Below are 14,035 nucleotides of genomic sequence, written 5' to 3' on the forward strand. Positions count from 1 at the left end.
CTAGAGACAACGTACACATAAGGCATCCAATCACAGTGAACCAAGCAACTTTTGACTCTGGTGGCACACAGGTAGTAACGATGGCACACAGAGGAGGCACGGTATTAACGCGATAGCGTTAAAGAGCTCGTTCCGCAGAAATTCTGGTGTCAGTGTCAGTGTCGTTGGTTTTGAGCGAAAAATCATCATCTTGTCCGTGACCGAAAAATCGAGAAAGATGCAAATAAAATAAATAATAAAAAATCTTAGGTTGGAGTGAGAATCAAACCCAGGCCGTCTGCGTGGCAAGCAGGTGTTCTACCACAGAGCCATTCGATTGCTTGGCACTGCACTGAAATTAACTTTAATGATTGACAAACATACGCATCCTGTGTACAGGTGTCACGGTACGAGATGTAATATCGCAGTAAAACTGGGTACAAGCGTATATTGCCATCGGGCCTCACACCATGTGAACTGCATAACGAGTTGGTGGTTTAAAGCCGGCCACCCATTACAAAAGGCACACACATCACTGTGCGTATTCCCTTACGAACAAGTGGTGGGTGCATTACAACTTCGAAAAAGTATCGCGCGTAATTGCTGCTGGCTTAAAGCATTCAACCCATTACAAAGGGCATACACATTAGTGCGTGCATTCTCTTACACACACGTAGTGGGTACACTGTTGTCACAAGAGTGCTGTTGAAGAGAGTGGAAACCGAGCGACTGAACATAATGACGAGCGAAATAAAGCACGATGAGGATGGGGCCGGATATCGCTATCGCGTTCAACTCATAAAGGCGAAGCTTAAGCGTCCCCCAATTTTTTTACTGCTGCTGCAGTCCGAATTACAAGCTTGTCCTGATAGCTGTATTGACAAGATTGGTTAGCATTGTGCATTATGTGATTCAACTTTTTGTGCGTCTGTCTTTTCTGCCTTTGACACAACAAAGTTGAAGATGCCACACCAAGTCCTGTAGCCCACCTCTTTGAACAATGGAAGCCTCAGAAAAAGGAGACCTCTGTGTCTGATTTCAATGATAGGAACAGCCTAAATTGTTACACAGACAAAGACAAAGTGTCTGCGTCAGAACACTGGCTTCAACCTGAAGCTCTTTTGAAACTGCTGACTGCTTCCACGTACGGTTTCATAATTTACTGAGATAAGTGGGCTTATTTGATCTTTCCAGTAGCTAACTGCCTACCACTGAGACACAAAACGCAACTATGAAGGTATGAGGCCTTGGAAAAGGTAAATAGGAAAGTAAAAATGACAGAAAGGTGAGCCAGTTTGGTAGGGACTCATTGTGGAAAAAGAGACATGCAGACAAGACAAAGCAAAACAGACAAAACAAATGGAGTCTTATGGTGTCTCTTTCCATTTTCTCGTGTCCCTGTTCTCACTTTCCTCTGCCATGAAAATTAAAGGGTGCTATACTTGGTTACAACCTAGGAGAAAATGTCCGTTCTGCCAACCAAACCGTGGCACCCTTCACCTGTGAAAGACATTCGCGGTGGCTCGTTTCCGCTCGAACCATAGGTACTTTTTTTCAGCTAATGTAAACACTACGCATATAAAGAGATAAAAGTCCGTTGGTATTACCTAAAATGTTATGTATGGTGGAGCAGTATAATGTCAATCCCTGACGAAATTTACCAGGACATTCAAGGTTCCGACCCAGAACAAGTGGCACTAACGTGTGTCTGTATGGGAAAGTCATCTGAAACACTCGAGAAGTGCTCGACGTCACGAAAATGAGCAAGCGCTATTGGGTGGATCATTTATGCAAATTTTTTTCGGTGGGATGTACTGCGACGGTTGCGGGCGGAGCTGGCACTCTTAGGTTGTAATCGAGTATAAGTAGTCTTGTCTCTCCCAGAGCCTAGCGGGAGACCAGCGGTAGCATAGTTGCGCCGGAGAACCTCGGCGCATTACGTAAGCGCGCCGCCGGCGGTCGTTAAAAGCGGGCACCGGGATGAGCGCATCGGCGCGGGGGATACGAGGGCGGCTGGGGAAAGACAAAGGCCTCCGGGCGCCCCTTCCTCCCGGCCCCTCCCCTTCGCACTCACCAAGGTCGCTCATCCTCGCGACTGTCTGGCGTCATCGATCGCGCCCGCGCTACGGAGATTTCTACCGGCGCAGCTGCAGCGCACGAAAGAATCCCGCTTTCGCTTCTTTCCGCACAGAGATGGCGCCACAGTCTCGCCATTCGGGAGCAACAGAGGAAGACGGGTTGCCGCCATAACAGCTGACCGCGCCAATGCCGCGGGAAGGCCGTGTCCCCTATTTCCTTTTTTAGCATCGCGCATCACTTTCACCGCGTTTCTCGCGCCATCTTTCGCGATGCGGACGCCGGACATGCAACAGTCTGTTGTGTTCATTTCAGAACATTACAGAGAGGAGTATGGGATCACATATGGTTGTGACACACTTGGACACACCGGCGAGTTCGCAATTTAGCTGATAGCAGTGATGGTCGCAGGAAGGTGGTTGCATTTTGGCTCTGATGTGCGGGACGTAGGAATTGAGGAGGACGCAAGAGCGGCAAATCGGTAGTCTAAAATTCAACTGAAGGTCAATGCGGGCAAATTTTGTGACGGACAAAGTACAAGTTGTTTCCTTTTGCATGCTGGATAGCGCCTCTGCCAGATTTCTTACCACTGTCGCTGATGAAAGTTACAATTCTTGAGCTTTGCGCGCCAGAACGATCATAACGCCCAGGGGGTAGGGCGGTCCCGGATTAATTACGACTACCGGGGTTTAAAAGAACTGCAAATTGGGCTAGTTTTTTTTTCGAAAGTCTGCCCTTAGGCAAAATAATTATTGATTCAAAAAAGAATTCATTGTGGTCGTACCACGATAAACGTAGACACAAGAGCTTGCGTTATCAGGCTGGATGATTGACATGGTTGCTTTGTACGTTAGTTTCCAAGCAAGTGTTTTCTATTATTAAAAAACCAGCTGAAGTTTAGCGCCTGTCCTGTGTGGTTCTCTGCTCTTGTGTCTACGTTTGTCCCGCTACGACCACAATGCACCGGGGTTTCTTTAAAGTGAAATTAAATCCAAGTACACAGGCATCTCAGCATTTCGGCTCTATCGAACTGCAGCCGCAGCTGCCGGGAATCAAACCCGCGAACCTCTCATTTTCAAGAGTAGATTGCATTCTATGGACGCCATGCACCGGGTCGGCGCATAAGCTAGCCACAACCTCCGGAGGCGTGCGTAGATTATATGTGTATATATTTTTTTTTGCGCCATTGATGAGTCACGATTACGCACGCTGCAGCCACGCCGACGCCACACGCGCGCATCACTTAAAGGGGTACTGACACAAAATTTCGCGGCCGAGATAGCCTGCTGGATCGATTCCCGTGTACGTGCCTGTACCATCTGCAAAATATCGACAGCGAATAAAGCTTGGAAGGTATTTTATATGAATTTTGAAGTTCGCGAGCGCGATCCAGCATTATAGACCGCACCTGGTGCATTGACACCCTCGGAGGTGACCCGAGGTGACCCCCCTACGCAGGCACGTAGCCAGAATATTTTTTCGGGGGGGGGCCCAAGGCCTAATTATTCGAAAGAAAGTCTTTTCATGGTAAAAAGAAAAAAAGTTGCCCGGGAATATAAAAGGCTGGACAAATTTCGGGGGGGGGCCGGGCCCCCCGGGCCCCCCCCTTGCCTACGTGCCTGCCCCTACGTAACCGTTGCAGCCGGTACAAGTTATGATGACGTCGTAGCCGCCATTTCTGTTTTGACGCGCTTCCCGACAAATCGCTCCTCGCCAGCGAGTCATACCAGAAGTGATTCGCCACGTCGAAAATTTCTTCCATCCCCGCCGCAAGAAAATCGTCGCCATCAGACGACGATGAGCCCGACGACGACAGACCGCGCGGAAATGCGTCACTGTTCTGTGTGCTCACGTGACCGAGCGTTTCACTCGCCAGGTGGTGATAGTTGCACCCGGCGGCTTGTCGTTTTTGGATCTCTGTAAAACCGAAACTGAGGCTGTGTCGGTAATGAGGAGCTTGTAATTAATTATCTAGCCGTGTTATTACTAACAGGCCCCCAGCGACACATTGCAGCAAAAAAACGCGGGGCGAAAATTTTTGTGTCAGGACTCCTTTAACATCCCGTCAGTATGATTCTCGCTGGCCAAAGCGTGCTGGATCCTTCGACGTAGGCACGCACCGGCTACCAGTACAGTGCTGTTTAGAATGTGTCCGTGCGATCGAACTAACTGAAGGTCATAGGCGTGCGCAGGGTTCTACATTAGGGGAGGGTAGGGGGCAAGTTTCACCACCATTTTTGATCACGTTAGTCGCAAATGACTACTGTTTATTCTATTCAAACAACAACCACATCGGGCCCACCCCCATATTTTTCGATCACTGAACATCGCTGTCTCGGTGGGAGCTTAAACATTGAACGAACTGTCACCTTTATTTCTTAATAGTCTAATACGGTTATTAAAAACGCGCACATTAGTCGTCAAATGGTATCCTTGTCTAGAACAGCTGAATCAATTACTTTCAAGCAGACGCTCGAGAAAAATTTGTAAACAGGAATTTTTTTGACACAGTGACCCCATTTAAAAATATGCATTGAAAAGATGGCAAGATGTCAGCCCATGACTCAGTTAATAAAAAAAAAAGCTTTTACAAATATGTCGAGGTGTCAACCCAGCGCACTTGAAGCTAGTGCGTCGCACACCAAACTGTTACAATATGTCAACGTACGGTGAATAAAACGTGTTTTGGAGGAACAACCAGAACAACAAATATAGAGCAGGGTGGTGCAGAATACGAATTCCAAGATAAGGGGCGGCCACACCCATTTCTTCAACTACGATCATATTTTTTATTTGTCCCGTTTATTTCGGATAGCATGAAAGGCTCGCGACCGACGAATAGGCGGCCGGAAGCGGCCCACATCCGGGGTGGGGGCGATAAATACTGTGTAACAACACCGCGAGAGTTATTCGGGCTGATTTTTCATTCGCAAAGGGAATGGAAATGCACCGCCAGTGTGCCGGCGAAGCCAAAGGAGAGCTCTCTCCCTCATCAGTTCGGTGCACTGGTGTTATGCCCCATGGAAGCTGACGACACGTCCTAATGCATTACGGGTAGGTTGCAATGATAATCCCCAAGTGAAAACAGATCGCATGCATTTGAGACCGCAATTTCGTGAAATAGCATTAAGTTTCGTTCTGCGCGTTACTCGCTTTTGTGCAATTCGTACACATTTATCAGGTTCTGCTATTATTATTATTATTATTATTATTATTATTATTATTATTATTATTATTATTATTATTATTATTATTTCAAGCTTGTTCAAGTTACCCCAACCTATTGTCATGTTTTTTTTATACTTCTAATGCTTTTTTGTCCGCCCTTTTTCCGCTGTAGGCTGTCTTTGTTGTATTGTTTATTATTCGCAATTCTGTTTTGCGTCGGGCAGTACAAAGACCTTACGGTTGTAACTGGGAACGTTATGTAAACGACTGAATGATGACTGATTATTATTACCTGTACATGAGATCTGGCACCAAGCTCACGTAATATACATCAATGTCAACATTTACAATGGCGTGTTTATACCAGCAGTCAGGGGCGAGGCCAGGGGGGGGGGTTCAAACACCCCCCTCCGAAATTTTTCAGTTTTGCTTGCCTATATATACATGCGCACATACAAACGCACGCACGAACATACATAAAGTATGGTAGAACCCCCCCCCCCCCCCCCGAAAAAAATTTCTGGCTACGCCCCTGCCTGCAGTTAAAAGTACAGCAGAGCGACTTTTAATTGCAAGAGCAAGGCAGCGCAATATGGTTTAAGATGGCGCCACAAGCGGTATGGCTTGTGCCTTTGTAAACGTAAACTTAGGAGTTTCAGCGGACAGGCGGCGCGCAATACTGCGACATGGTTGGACGCAAGCAGCTTACAAAGTCTCGATGAATATATTTGTCGCCACCCTGACGTGAAGTGCATGGAAATTATAAATCATTACTAATCATCCCATCGCGTCCGTAAGGCTCCGGCGTTCCGCAAGCAGTAAAACGCGGCAGAATGCACACACTGCGCGCATGCCGTCTACCTAAGCGACCAAGCCTTACTCGTGCTGCACGCAACTGTTGAGGCCCGACTAATATGCCCGCGCACTGCAGACATCCATGCCGAAAGCGGCGACGGAATTAAGGGGAAAAGACACGACAGCCCCCGACTGGCGAACCAAAGGCGGTCTTTACATACCACTATAAATAAATAAATAAATAAATAAATAAATAAATAAGAACAGGACGCCGGACATTACAGCTAGAAACATGCATCCGATCAAGACACGCTTTCTTTAGGAAAAGGTACGCACACGATTCCAAGCACAACGTGAAAACCACCTTATTCCGAAGAAAAAAAAAAAGAAGGTTTTGTGCCAATCGAAAGATCAGATAATCATAAATATGTAACAAAAAAAAAAACAGAAAATAAAGGCCTATAGAAACGGGGGGCAATGGCGCGGGGATGAATCACTCCTGGGCCTAGTAATTCCACTTTCCCAGGCGAATTCGATCGTCGGATGCGCGTCGCGTCATCCTCTTTGTCACTAGGGGGCGATTGGAGCGCTATGAAGGTGCCCCCCCCCCCCTTTTTTTTTCGCCGGTAACCTGTCTTGTTCACTTGTTTTCCGGCAGTGTATTTTCTGCAGAATCTCCGGTTTGTGAGCGACCGAAATAGGGGAAGAGCCTGCACAATTTCGGTCCAATAAGGACCGAAAAAAAAAAAAAAAAGAAATAGCTCAGCGGAGTGGTGATTCCGGTGTGCTGATAACACATAAGCGATAATGCAACAAAGAAGAAAAAAATAACTAAAAGGTAGTGACACGGCTGCAGATTGTGGCGTGCAGTTGCGCAGCTCACAGTTTAGAATTGATTTTAAATATGCTCTAGCCTATATTAGTCGTTGATTTATGTAGACGACGCGTGTGTGCTCACACAACTTCGCCTTCAAAATTAAGTTACTTCGCCTTCAAAATTTTGTTTCAGTACTCCCGCAATTTCTGCGTGGTAAAGCTTAGGCATTTATGGCGAACACTTACGATACTGTTGTACACGAATTAAAGCTAACGTACGTTGCCATTTCCGTTTCAGTTTATTAGATGCGAAGTATCTTATGGCGGAGTTCAATCCTGTGGTGGTGGTGTGCGGCGTGACCACCCTTACTGCGCATGCGCATACCCTCTCCCCTCCCCACTCTTCCTCTGAAACGCGGGCTAGACATGCCGAAATTCTCTCCTGCGCAACGCAGCGATGAGCACCAGCGCATGCGCGTCTCCTCCCCCTCTCTCTCCTCTCCTACGCTGGCCCCCTCTCACATGCCTGCCGACTGCATTCCCCGCTCGCCCTGTGAGAATTAACGGCCAGGCTAGATGGAAGACAAGACGCGCGTAGCGCCCTCTTCGCGTTCCACGACGCGAGGTCAGTAGCATGCCCAACGAACGCCAACGGAACGCGATCGTGCAAGTGCTCCGGCTTCGCATCGCCTCATGGTCCCCTTTAGCGGGAAATGGTGTAATTTTATTTCTTTCAAAAACAAAGGTACATGGTTAGTATTACGCAGACGAGGGTCCCAAAGTCGAGTGACTGCGTTGGGACCGTCGGTTAACAATAACGTTGAAATGATTAATCATTACAGCATGTTAAAATTACGCAGTCCAAACGTGAGTGAATAGTGAACATACTAGTGAAAAAACACACATTCAATGCAATACAACGATTACATAAGAACAAGTTACACATGTAAATGAGCACACCATTAAATATAAACCTAAATTTACAAATTTCAAGGAAGGCCTTTTGCACATCTCATATGTGGACCATTCCTGAAGGAGATTTGATGTCAGGCGGCGAGAAACGTATCTATACTGATGTCCAGAATGAAATCTGGACGGCGATTCTGAAACAGAGTTTTTGACCCACGGTCATGTTTTAACAGATGGTGGCCGCATGGGGTGCCGCACGAGTAATGTGCTTGAGACCAGCCACGTCTGTGTAGCTGTTAACAGGCTTATTAAAAAAAAAAATGTGGGACGAAGAATGTCTTGTCCGGGTCCGACCGCTAGCGGGAGGTCCTCGGGCCCCGTGCTTGAGATCCCTGGTATAGCCGTACAACTTGAACAGCTGGTAATTCACTGATCAGAGCTGAGTTAATTTTGCTTTTAGGAGGCCATTGAAACATATAGACACTTATATATAGTATAAGCAAATGATGGCGTCTGACCTTCCGGTCCAGGTCCGAGGGAGCCTTCTTCTTGCCCTCGGCCTTCTTGGCGACCTTGGTCTGCACCGGCGGCTCGGGCGGCTGCTGCGGCGGTGGCGGACTGGGCGTGGACGAGGTCCCGTTCAGCGACGAGCCGTCCAGGGAGTCCTCGGCGCCGCCCTCGTGAGGAAGGCCCGAGTCCCTGCCGTCGTCGTCCTCATCCTCGTCCTTGTTCCTCGAGGCCCCATTGATGGGCACGCCGTCGACGGCGTCGGCGATGGCGCCCGGGAGCTGGGGCTCCAGCGAACTCTCGACGGCGCTGTCCGTGCCGCCGTTCGAGGTCGCCGACCTTTGACACGAGCAAAGGGATCAAGGTCATTTGTACCGCGCTTATCTCTTCAAGGCCGAGGGCGATTAAAGAAGTACAGGGCAACTTGCTAACCTTTGGAAAGTACATTCCCAGGAAAAAGAGTTAAACGATAGACGAATAAAACTTAAGAAGTCGGAGGGGCCCCGCCCAGGCCACCGAAGCGCGGCAGCCGATCGCCTCCGCGACTGAAGAAATAGTCCCGCTCATGCACTCAGCTATGTTCTTCGGAGGCGGGGTCACCGGCCGTCCGGCTCATGACGTCAGTCCGGAGAGCAAGCGCATTGGTGTAAGATTTTGTGCATCCGCAAATGCCGCAGACTTCTAAAGTTGTATGCCACCATAGTAAACCGATAGGCGCAGTCGTACCGGCTAGAACTGTGACGGTATATAGCGCCATCTTGCTAAGCAGTGCTCCTGTGCTGAAGTACATAAGAAAAAATAAGGACTACAGGGCTTTAAGCGGTAACAATCAAGCGCATAATATTTTTTGCTGACTCCCGTATACATAGAGTGGTATACAGTTGAAGTGGATACTATACCGCTTAAATGTGCGGTTGGATGCTGAATAAAACTACTTGTTTATCTCGTGGTGAGATAATCTCGCAAATATGTCGGGGTGATTTTCGTTAGGCTGGAATGAGGCTACAGTTGTGCGGCAGTCATTACTCACAAGCATGCAGCTAACTTAACCTTTGAACAACAACCGATATTAGTACCTCCTTAACGATCCGTGAAACTCACGTAGTTCGGCGAACACTCCTTGGTGTGAGAGTGCGCAAGAGAGTTCCATAGGAGGTGGGGAGGAGGGGGGGGGATTATGCATTATCTTGAAAGGAAAGCGCAGATTTGTTGTCTCTCATCTGTGGTGTCCAAACTTTTAAGGGGTAGGGGGGTCAGGCGATAATCTGAGAGGCGACCCCCCCCCCCTTCTCACTGCCCTCCTCGGGCGCCTCCCGTGGCTTTAGCCGACGTGATAAGCTGAAGGCTGCTCAATAAAGCTGTTACATCATCATTACCAAGACTGCCTCAAAGCACGCAGGTTGAAGCATCCCGTCAAGAGTACACTCTTAGGAAAGAGCGGGTAAAAAGGGTGTCCTTTTGTCCCACAACAATAATCGTCAGCTATCCGGCGTGGCTTTTCCCTGCACTAACGCCGTGCGCCCGGTATCGATCGCGACTTCCATGTTACGATCGGCATGCGCGTTGTCAGCGTGAGATAGCATTTCTGATAGGAATGTGGCGATCTCAGAGTTTTCAAGAAAGGAAACGCAAGCAACCCAAATGACGATTATTGTTGTGGCACAATAATGCACCCTTTCAAGCGCGCAGCACTTTAAGGGTCCGGCTCGTCGTCCATCCACTGTCTCATGTCGGATGGTCGCGAAGTGGTCAATACAGGCATAAAACAAGGCTAACAATGCTCAAAACCAGCGTAAAATAAGCTACCGAAGTCTAAAATAATATAAACTACAGAAATAACCAATAATTAATCGCAACAATTTACCTAACATCGCTAAAAGCGCTTTGAAAAATCCGTTTAATACCCGTGCCGCGCAAGAGAAGGCGCCACCGCCTCGGCAAGCGCGCGATCGCCGAGGCGGTGGCAAGCGCTGGGTTCGCTGGGTTGCCCGTACGCACTTTCGCAGGTTTTACGGTAGTGGAGCTGCATTAAATGCAAGATTTAGAACTACACCAAGACCTACACAAGCACGACGTTAGCACAGGATTTGTTAACTCGATTTTTTACTAGAGTGTAGTTACGCCATAGCTGACACAGCGCGCAATATTCGTTACTCTTCAAAAGACTCGTTACCCTTGCTGGTCGCCGGTGCTGGAGGCGACGTCGTCGTCCGACAGGCACGAGTGGGCGCGGGACAGCGCCGGCGACGAGCACGCCGAAGAGGACTCCTCTTCGTCAACGACGGCGCCTAGGGCTTCGGGCACGTCGTCTTGCTGCTGGAGAAGCTGCTGCTCTTGTTCCTCGATCTCCTTCTCCAGCTGAACGAGGCCCGGTGGCTCGACGCCGAACCGCGACGCGATGCGGCCCAGCTGCAATAGGCACAGCACCACGCAACGAGGCTGGTTGTGAAGCACTGGGGCATGCACGTGGTGGTGGTGGTCACGATAGGCACAGTAGGGCGGAAGAACGAAATAGGATAAGCTTGCCTTAAAGACATCACAGCGATATATACACACTCAAGAAGCTCATGCTGGTAAATTACGTTTCGAGAACTGTGGGAATATTTTAATCATTCGTTCATTACTGCCAGTCTGAGTGCCAGGCCTTGAACTCGGCTAAAACGAGAATAGTTAAACATCGATCGATACAACTAAGTCGGTAAAATCGGCAATTTACTCCGTCATGTCGAAACTTCGTTCAATACAAATTTCAATGTTCAATGCCTGTATTTTCTTGATCAGTCAAGATGGCGGCGAAGACTAAAGGCTTGCGAGCCTGACAAAGGTCCCCGCCCCCATGTACACACGTCAGACAACGTTTAGCAATTTTCATAACATATCGCTCCTGACCTTTTAACCTCTGACCTTTTAAGCAAGGTATAGTAGCCAGAGGTTTCTTTTTTGCTCGGGAACAGCCCGGGCGTGCAAACAGAAAAGATGAAATCCAGTATATATATATATATATATATATATATATATATATATATATATATATATATATATCCCAAAAACCGCTATGTCGCCGTGTCGTCACAAATTATTCACTAACGTTTTCGTATTTATAGCCACGTTTGCACTAATGTAAGTTTTCGCAAAATATCATGCCGTCGGTGCCTTTTAGAACAGAATATAATTCACCCTTGATTGGTCAGAAGCATAAGCCCCAACATAAGGCACCAGAATCTATGACGTCACGGCAAGCACGGTGTGGCAACTTTCATGTGACGTCGCCACCCGCCTCTATATTTTTTTACCTTTTCTGGCTTACCAGGTGTCTCTTTAGCGGCTAGACTGTATTCCTGTTAATGTGAAAGAAACAGATTTGTTACGGTGTAAAAGCTGAGAGGTCGGCCTGAAACAATGTTCTGACCTGCTACTAAAATGGTAATTTGCTAGTATAGCTGAGCGTAACTCCCACTTTAGCGCCTCTATGAGGTAAACATTGCTGCATTGTTCGAATACCAAAGGACCAGGAGGTACAAGATGGTTGCCGCACGCTTCGGAGGTGTCGAGCCTTGACGCTGACACATGAATAGCAAAGGAAAAAGGAAAATTGACGGAGGGGAAAAAAATGAAAGGGAAGTGAGGGGGGATACAATTATAGAAAAAAGATATAATGCGCCCATAATTAAAATGAAACTAGCAGAAAAGACATCTTCAAAGGAGGTAATATGACAAGGCTTTTGGCAGCCCGCGGCGAAACCACTTCTGAGTTTCTTCTTGGAGTGCGAGCTTCATCATTCAATTCCTCTAGAAAAGCAAGAAAATGAGACGCATCTTACGTTCGAGGAGCAATTACCGTCAAGCAAGTCATCAACTAGCTTGTCACTTGCAGATAATTAAAAAAAAAAAACAGAAAACAAAACAAAACAAAAAGGTAAGTGAGCGGTGTACGTCGACCCACTCGTTGACATGCCCGTCAATAAGTACTTACGTGCTGGCGGCGAAAACGAGAGACCGAAAAAATAGAAAAAAATAAAAAAGTGTTCGCCTGCGTATTTCACTTTTGACAACGTGTGGCCGCTGTGTGAGATGAAAAAAAAAAGGATAAAAGAAGGATAAAATGTACAAAGGAGCAAACGAAAAAATAAGCCTTCGGGAAAAGGTTTGAGAAGCCTGCCAAAGGCTGTTGTCAGCTTGTCAGCATGCCAAAGCTCTCGGCCTGACGACTTCGTCAGGGAACACCTCGTTTTACGCACTTCACTTTTAAAGAGTGAGGAACATCTTAAGTTTCTTTAAAGAGTCATCTGTCACATCATCGCCGAGCGAAGCAGACAAATTGCCCCTAATGAAGCCAGGCGCGCCTGGGCGAGTCTATAATAGGTAAACAAGAATTCCGAGTGCATCTAATCTTAGCACTCGAATTCACTTCTAGGTACTACTGCATAGCTCACTTTAGGTCCGGTTCAGCTCAAATTTCACTCGAACATGCACTTTTCGGAGAACCTATACATAAACTGCCCCCCTTGATTTAACTTGAAATATACTACCACGCATGCTTATTTCTTTATTTTTATGTGATCGGGCTTCACCCACAAAATCCTACCAGCGCTTGACGCAGGCCGCGCCGCAATATCTGAGAATCTTCTCGATTGTTTTATAGCACTCTGAGTGACAAGACTGCAGGCATTACGCGAGTAGTCAAGTTTATTCTAGAGCTAACGCGAGCACCAGCGATAGCGCTGTGATGTTCGACTACTCGTGTAAAAACATGACGCGTTCCGCCGACGATCAGATCATCGACGACCAACGTCCGTGCTCACCGTTATCGTTGTACAACGAGTGTTGCTTGAACTCCGAGAGTTTCTTTTCCTGGGCCACAAGATGTCCCAATAAAAAACTTATATTTACCGGTTTGAGTTCTGCGTCCTTTGCAGACACAACCGCTTGACAATACGCGGCAATGTTCTCGGTTTAAACTGCTCAAAATAAGTTTTGGACTTTAGTGTTGCTTGCTAGAGCGACGAATATATAACCAGAAAACACGTCATCGAAGAGCCAGCGATATACTAATTATATAAAAAAATACAATGAAGCCCAGCGACTAAAGCAGAAACTTAAATACAGCGTGCTTTGTCAGGGTGTACTCGAAAATAGATCTGTAAATTTGACTTCAGTTACTTCCTGGAGCCTTAGTTGAACATTATGAATGCTATAGGCAGTTTATACAGGTTAAGCCGCGTCGTCCACTTTGGTGATTCAGCACTGCGGATAACCACCGTTCCTCGAACGTTCGCGATCGTCGTTTTGGGAACGACACGACGAAATGAAATATCGCTCACCAAGTCCGTCCGACTCGAACATGACCGACTCGTTGACACCAAACTTGCGGCACCATCGCAGGAAGTTGTCCACGTTGTCACGTGCGAAGAAAGTGCCGGACTTTGCGTTCTCCCAGCACTTGAACTCGAAGCTCGGAACCACCTGCGCAAAACGAAAAAAGTGAAATATAATGTCACGGCTAAATACGACAAGAAAAGTAAAGCTTTTACTTATTGATTGACAAAGAGAGTAGGCCAAAGAAAGAGTGGGTCATTGAGTGATTGAGTGAGTGGGTGAGTGCGAGTAAGTGACAAAGCGTGTGACTGAATGAGTGAGTGAGTGGGTGACTGAGTGACTACATAAGTCAGCGGGCCAGTAAGTGACAGAATGAGTGACTGAGTGGTGTGCATACGTGCGCGAATAATTTATTCAGACTGAAATACCAGGGCACTCTTGGAATTGGTAAAATTTACTCTAGTGGAGG

The 14,035-nt window shown here is 47.4% G+C and overlaps 1 protein-coding gene across 1 annotated transcript in view; it reads right to left on the reverse strand.

Annotated features, from left to right (window-relative positions):
* The window catches only part of LOC119402372 (GAS2-like protein 1), a 254,228-nt gene that overhangs the window by 19,312 nt on the left and 220,881 nt on the right, over positions 1-14,035 (reverse strand). The window contains exons 5-7 of the mRNA XM_037669506.2: positions 13,572-13,713; positions 10,424-10,703; positions 8,262-8,589 (exon numbers count right to left, since the gene is read on the reverse strand). Coding sequence (XP_037525434.1) covers positions 8,262-8,589; positions 10,424-10,703; positions 13,572-13,713 — 750 coding nt within the window. The remainder of the gene's footprint in view (positions 1-8,261; positions 8,590-10,423; positions 10,704-13,571; positions 13,714-14,035) is intronic.

The sequence above is a fragment of the Rhipicephalus sanguineus genome, chromosome 8 (assembly GCF_013339695.2).
Source record: "Rhipicephalus sanguineus isolate Rsan-2018 chromosome 8, BIME_Rsan_1.4, whole genome shotgun sequence".
NCBI lineage: Eukaryota > Metazoa > Arthropoda > Arachnida > Ixodida > Ixodidae > Rhipicephalus > Rhipicephalus sanguineus.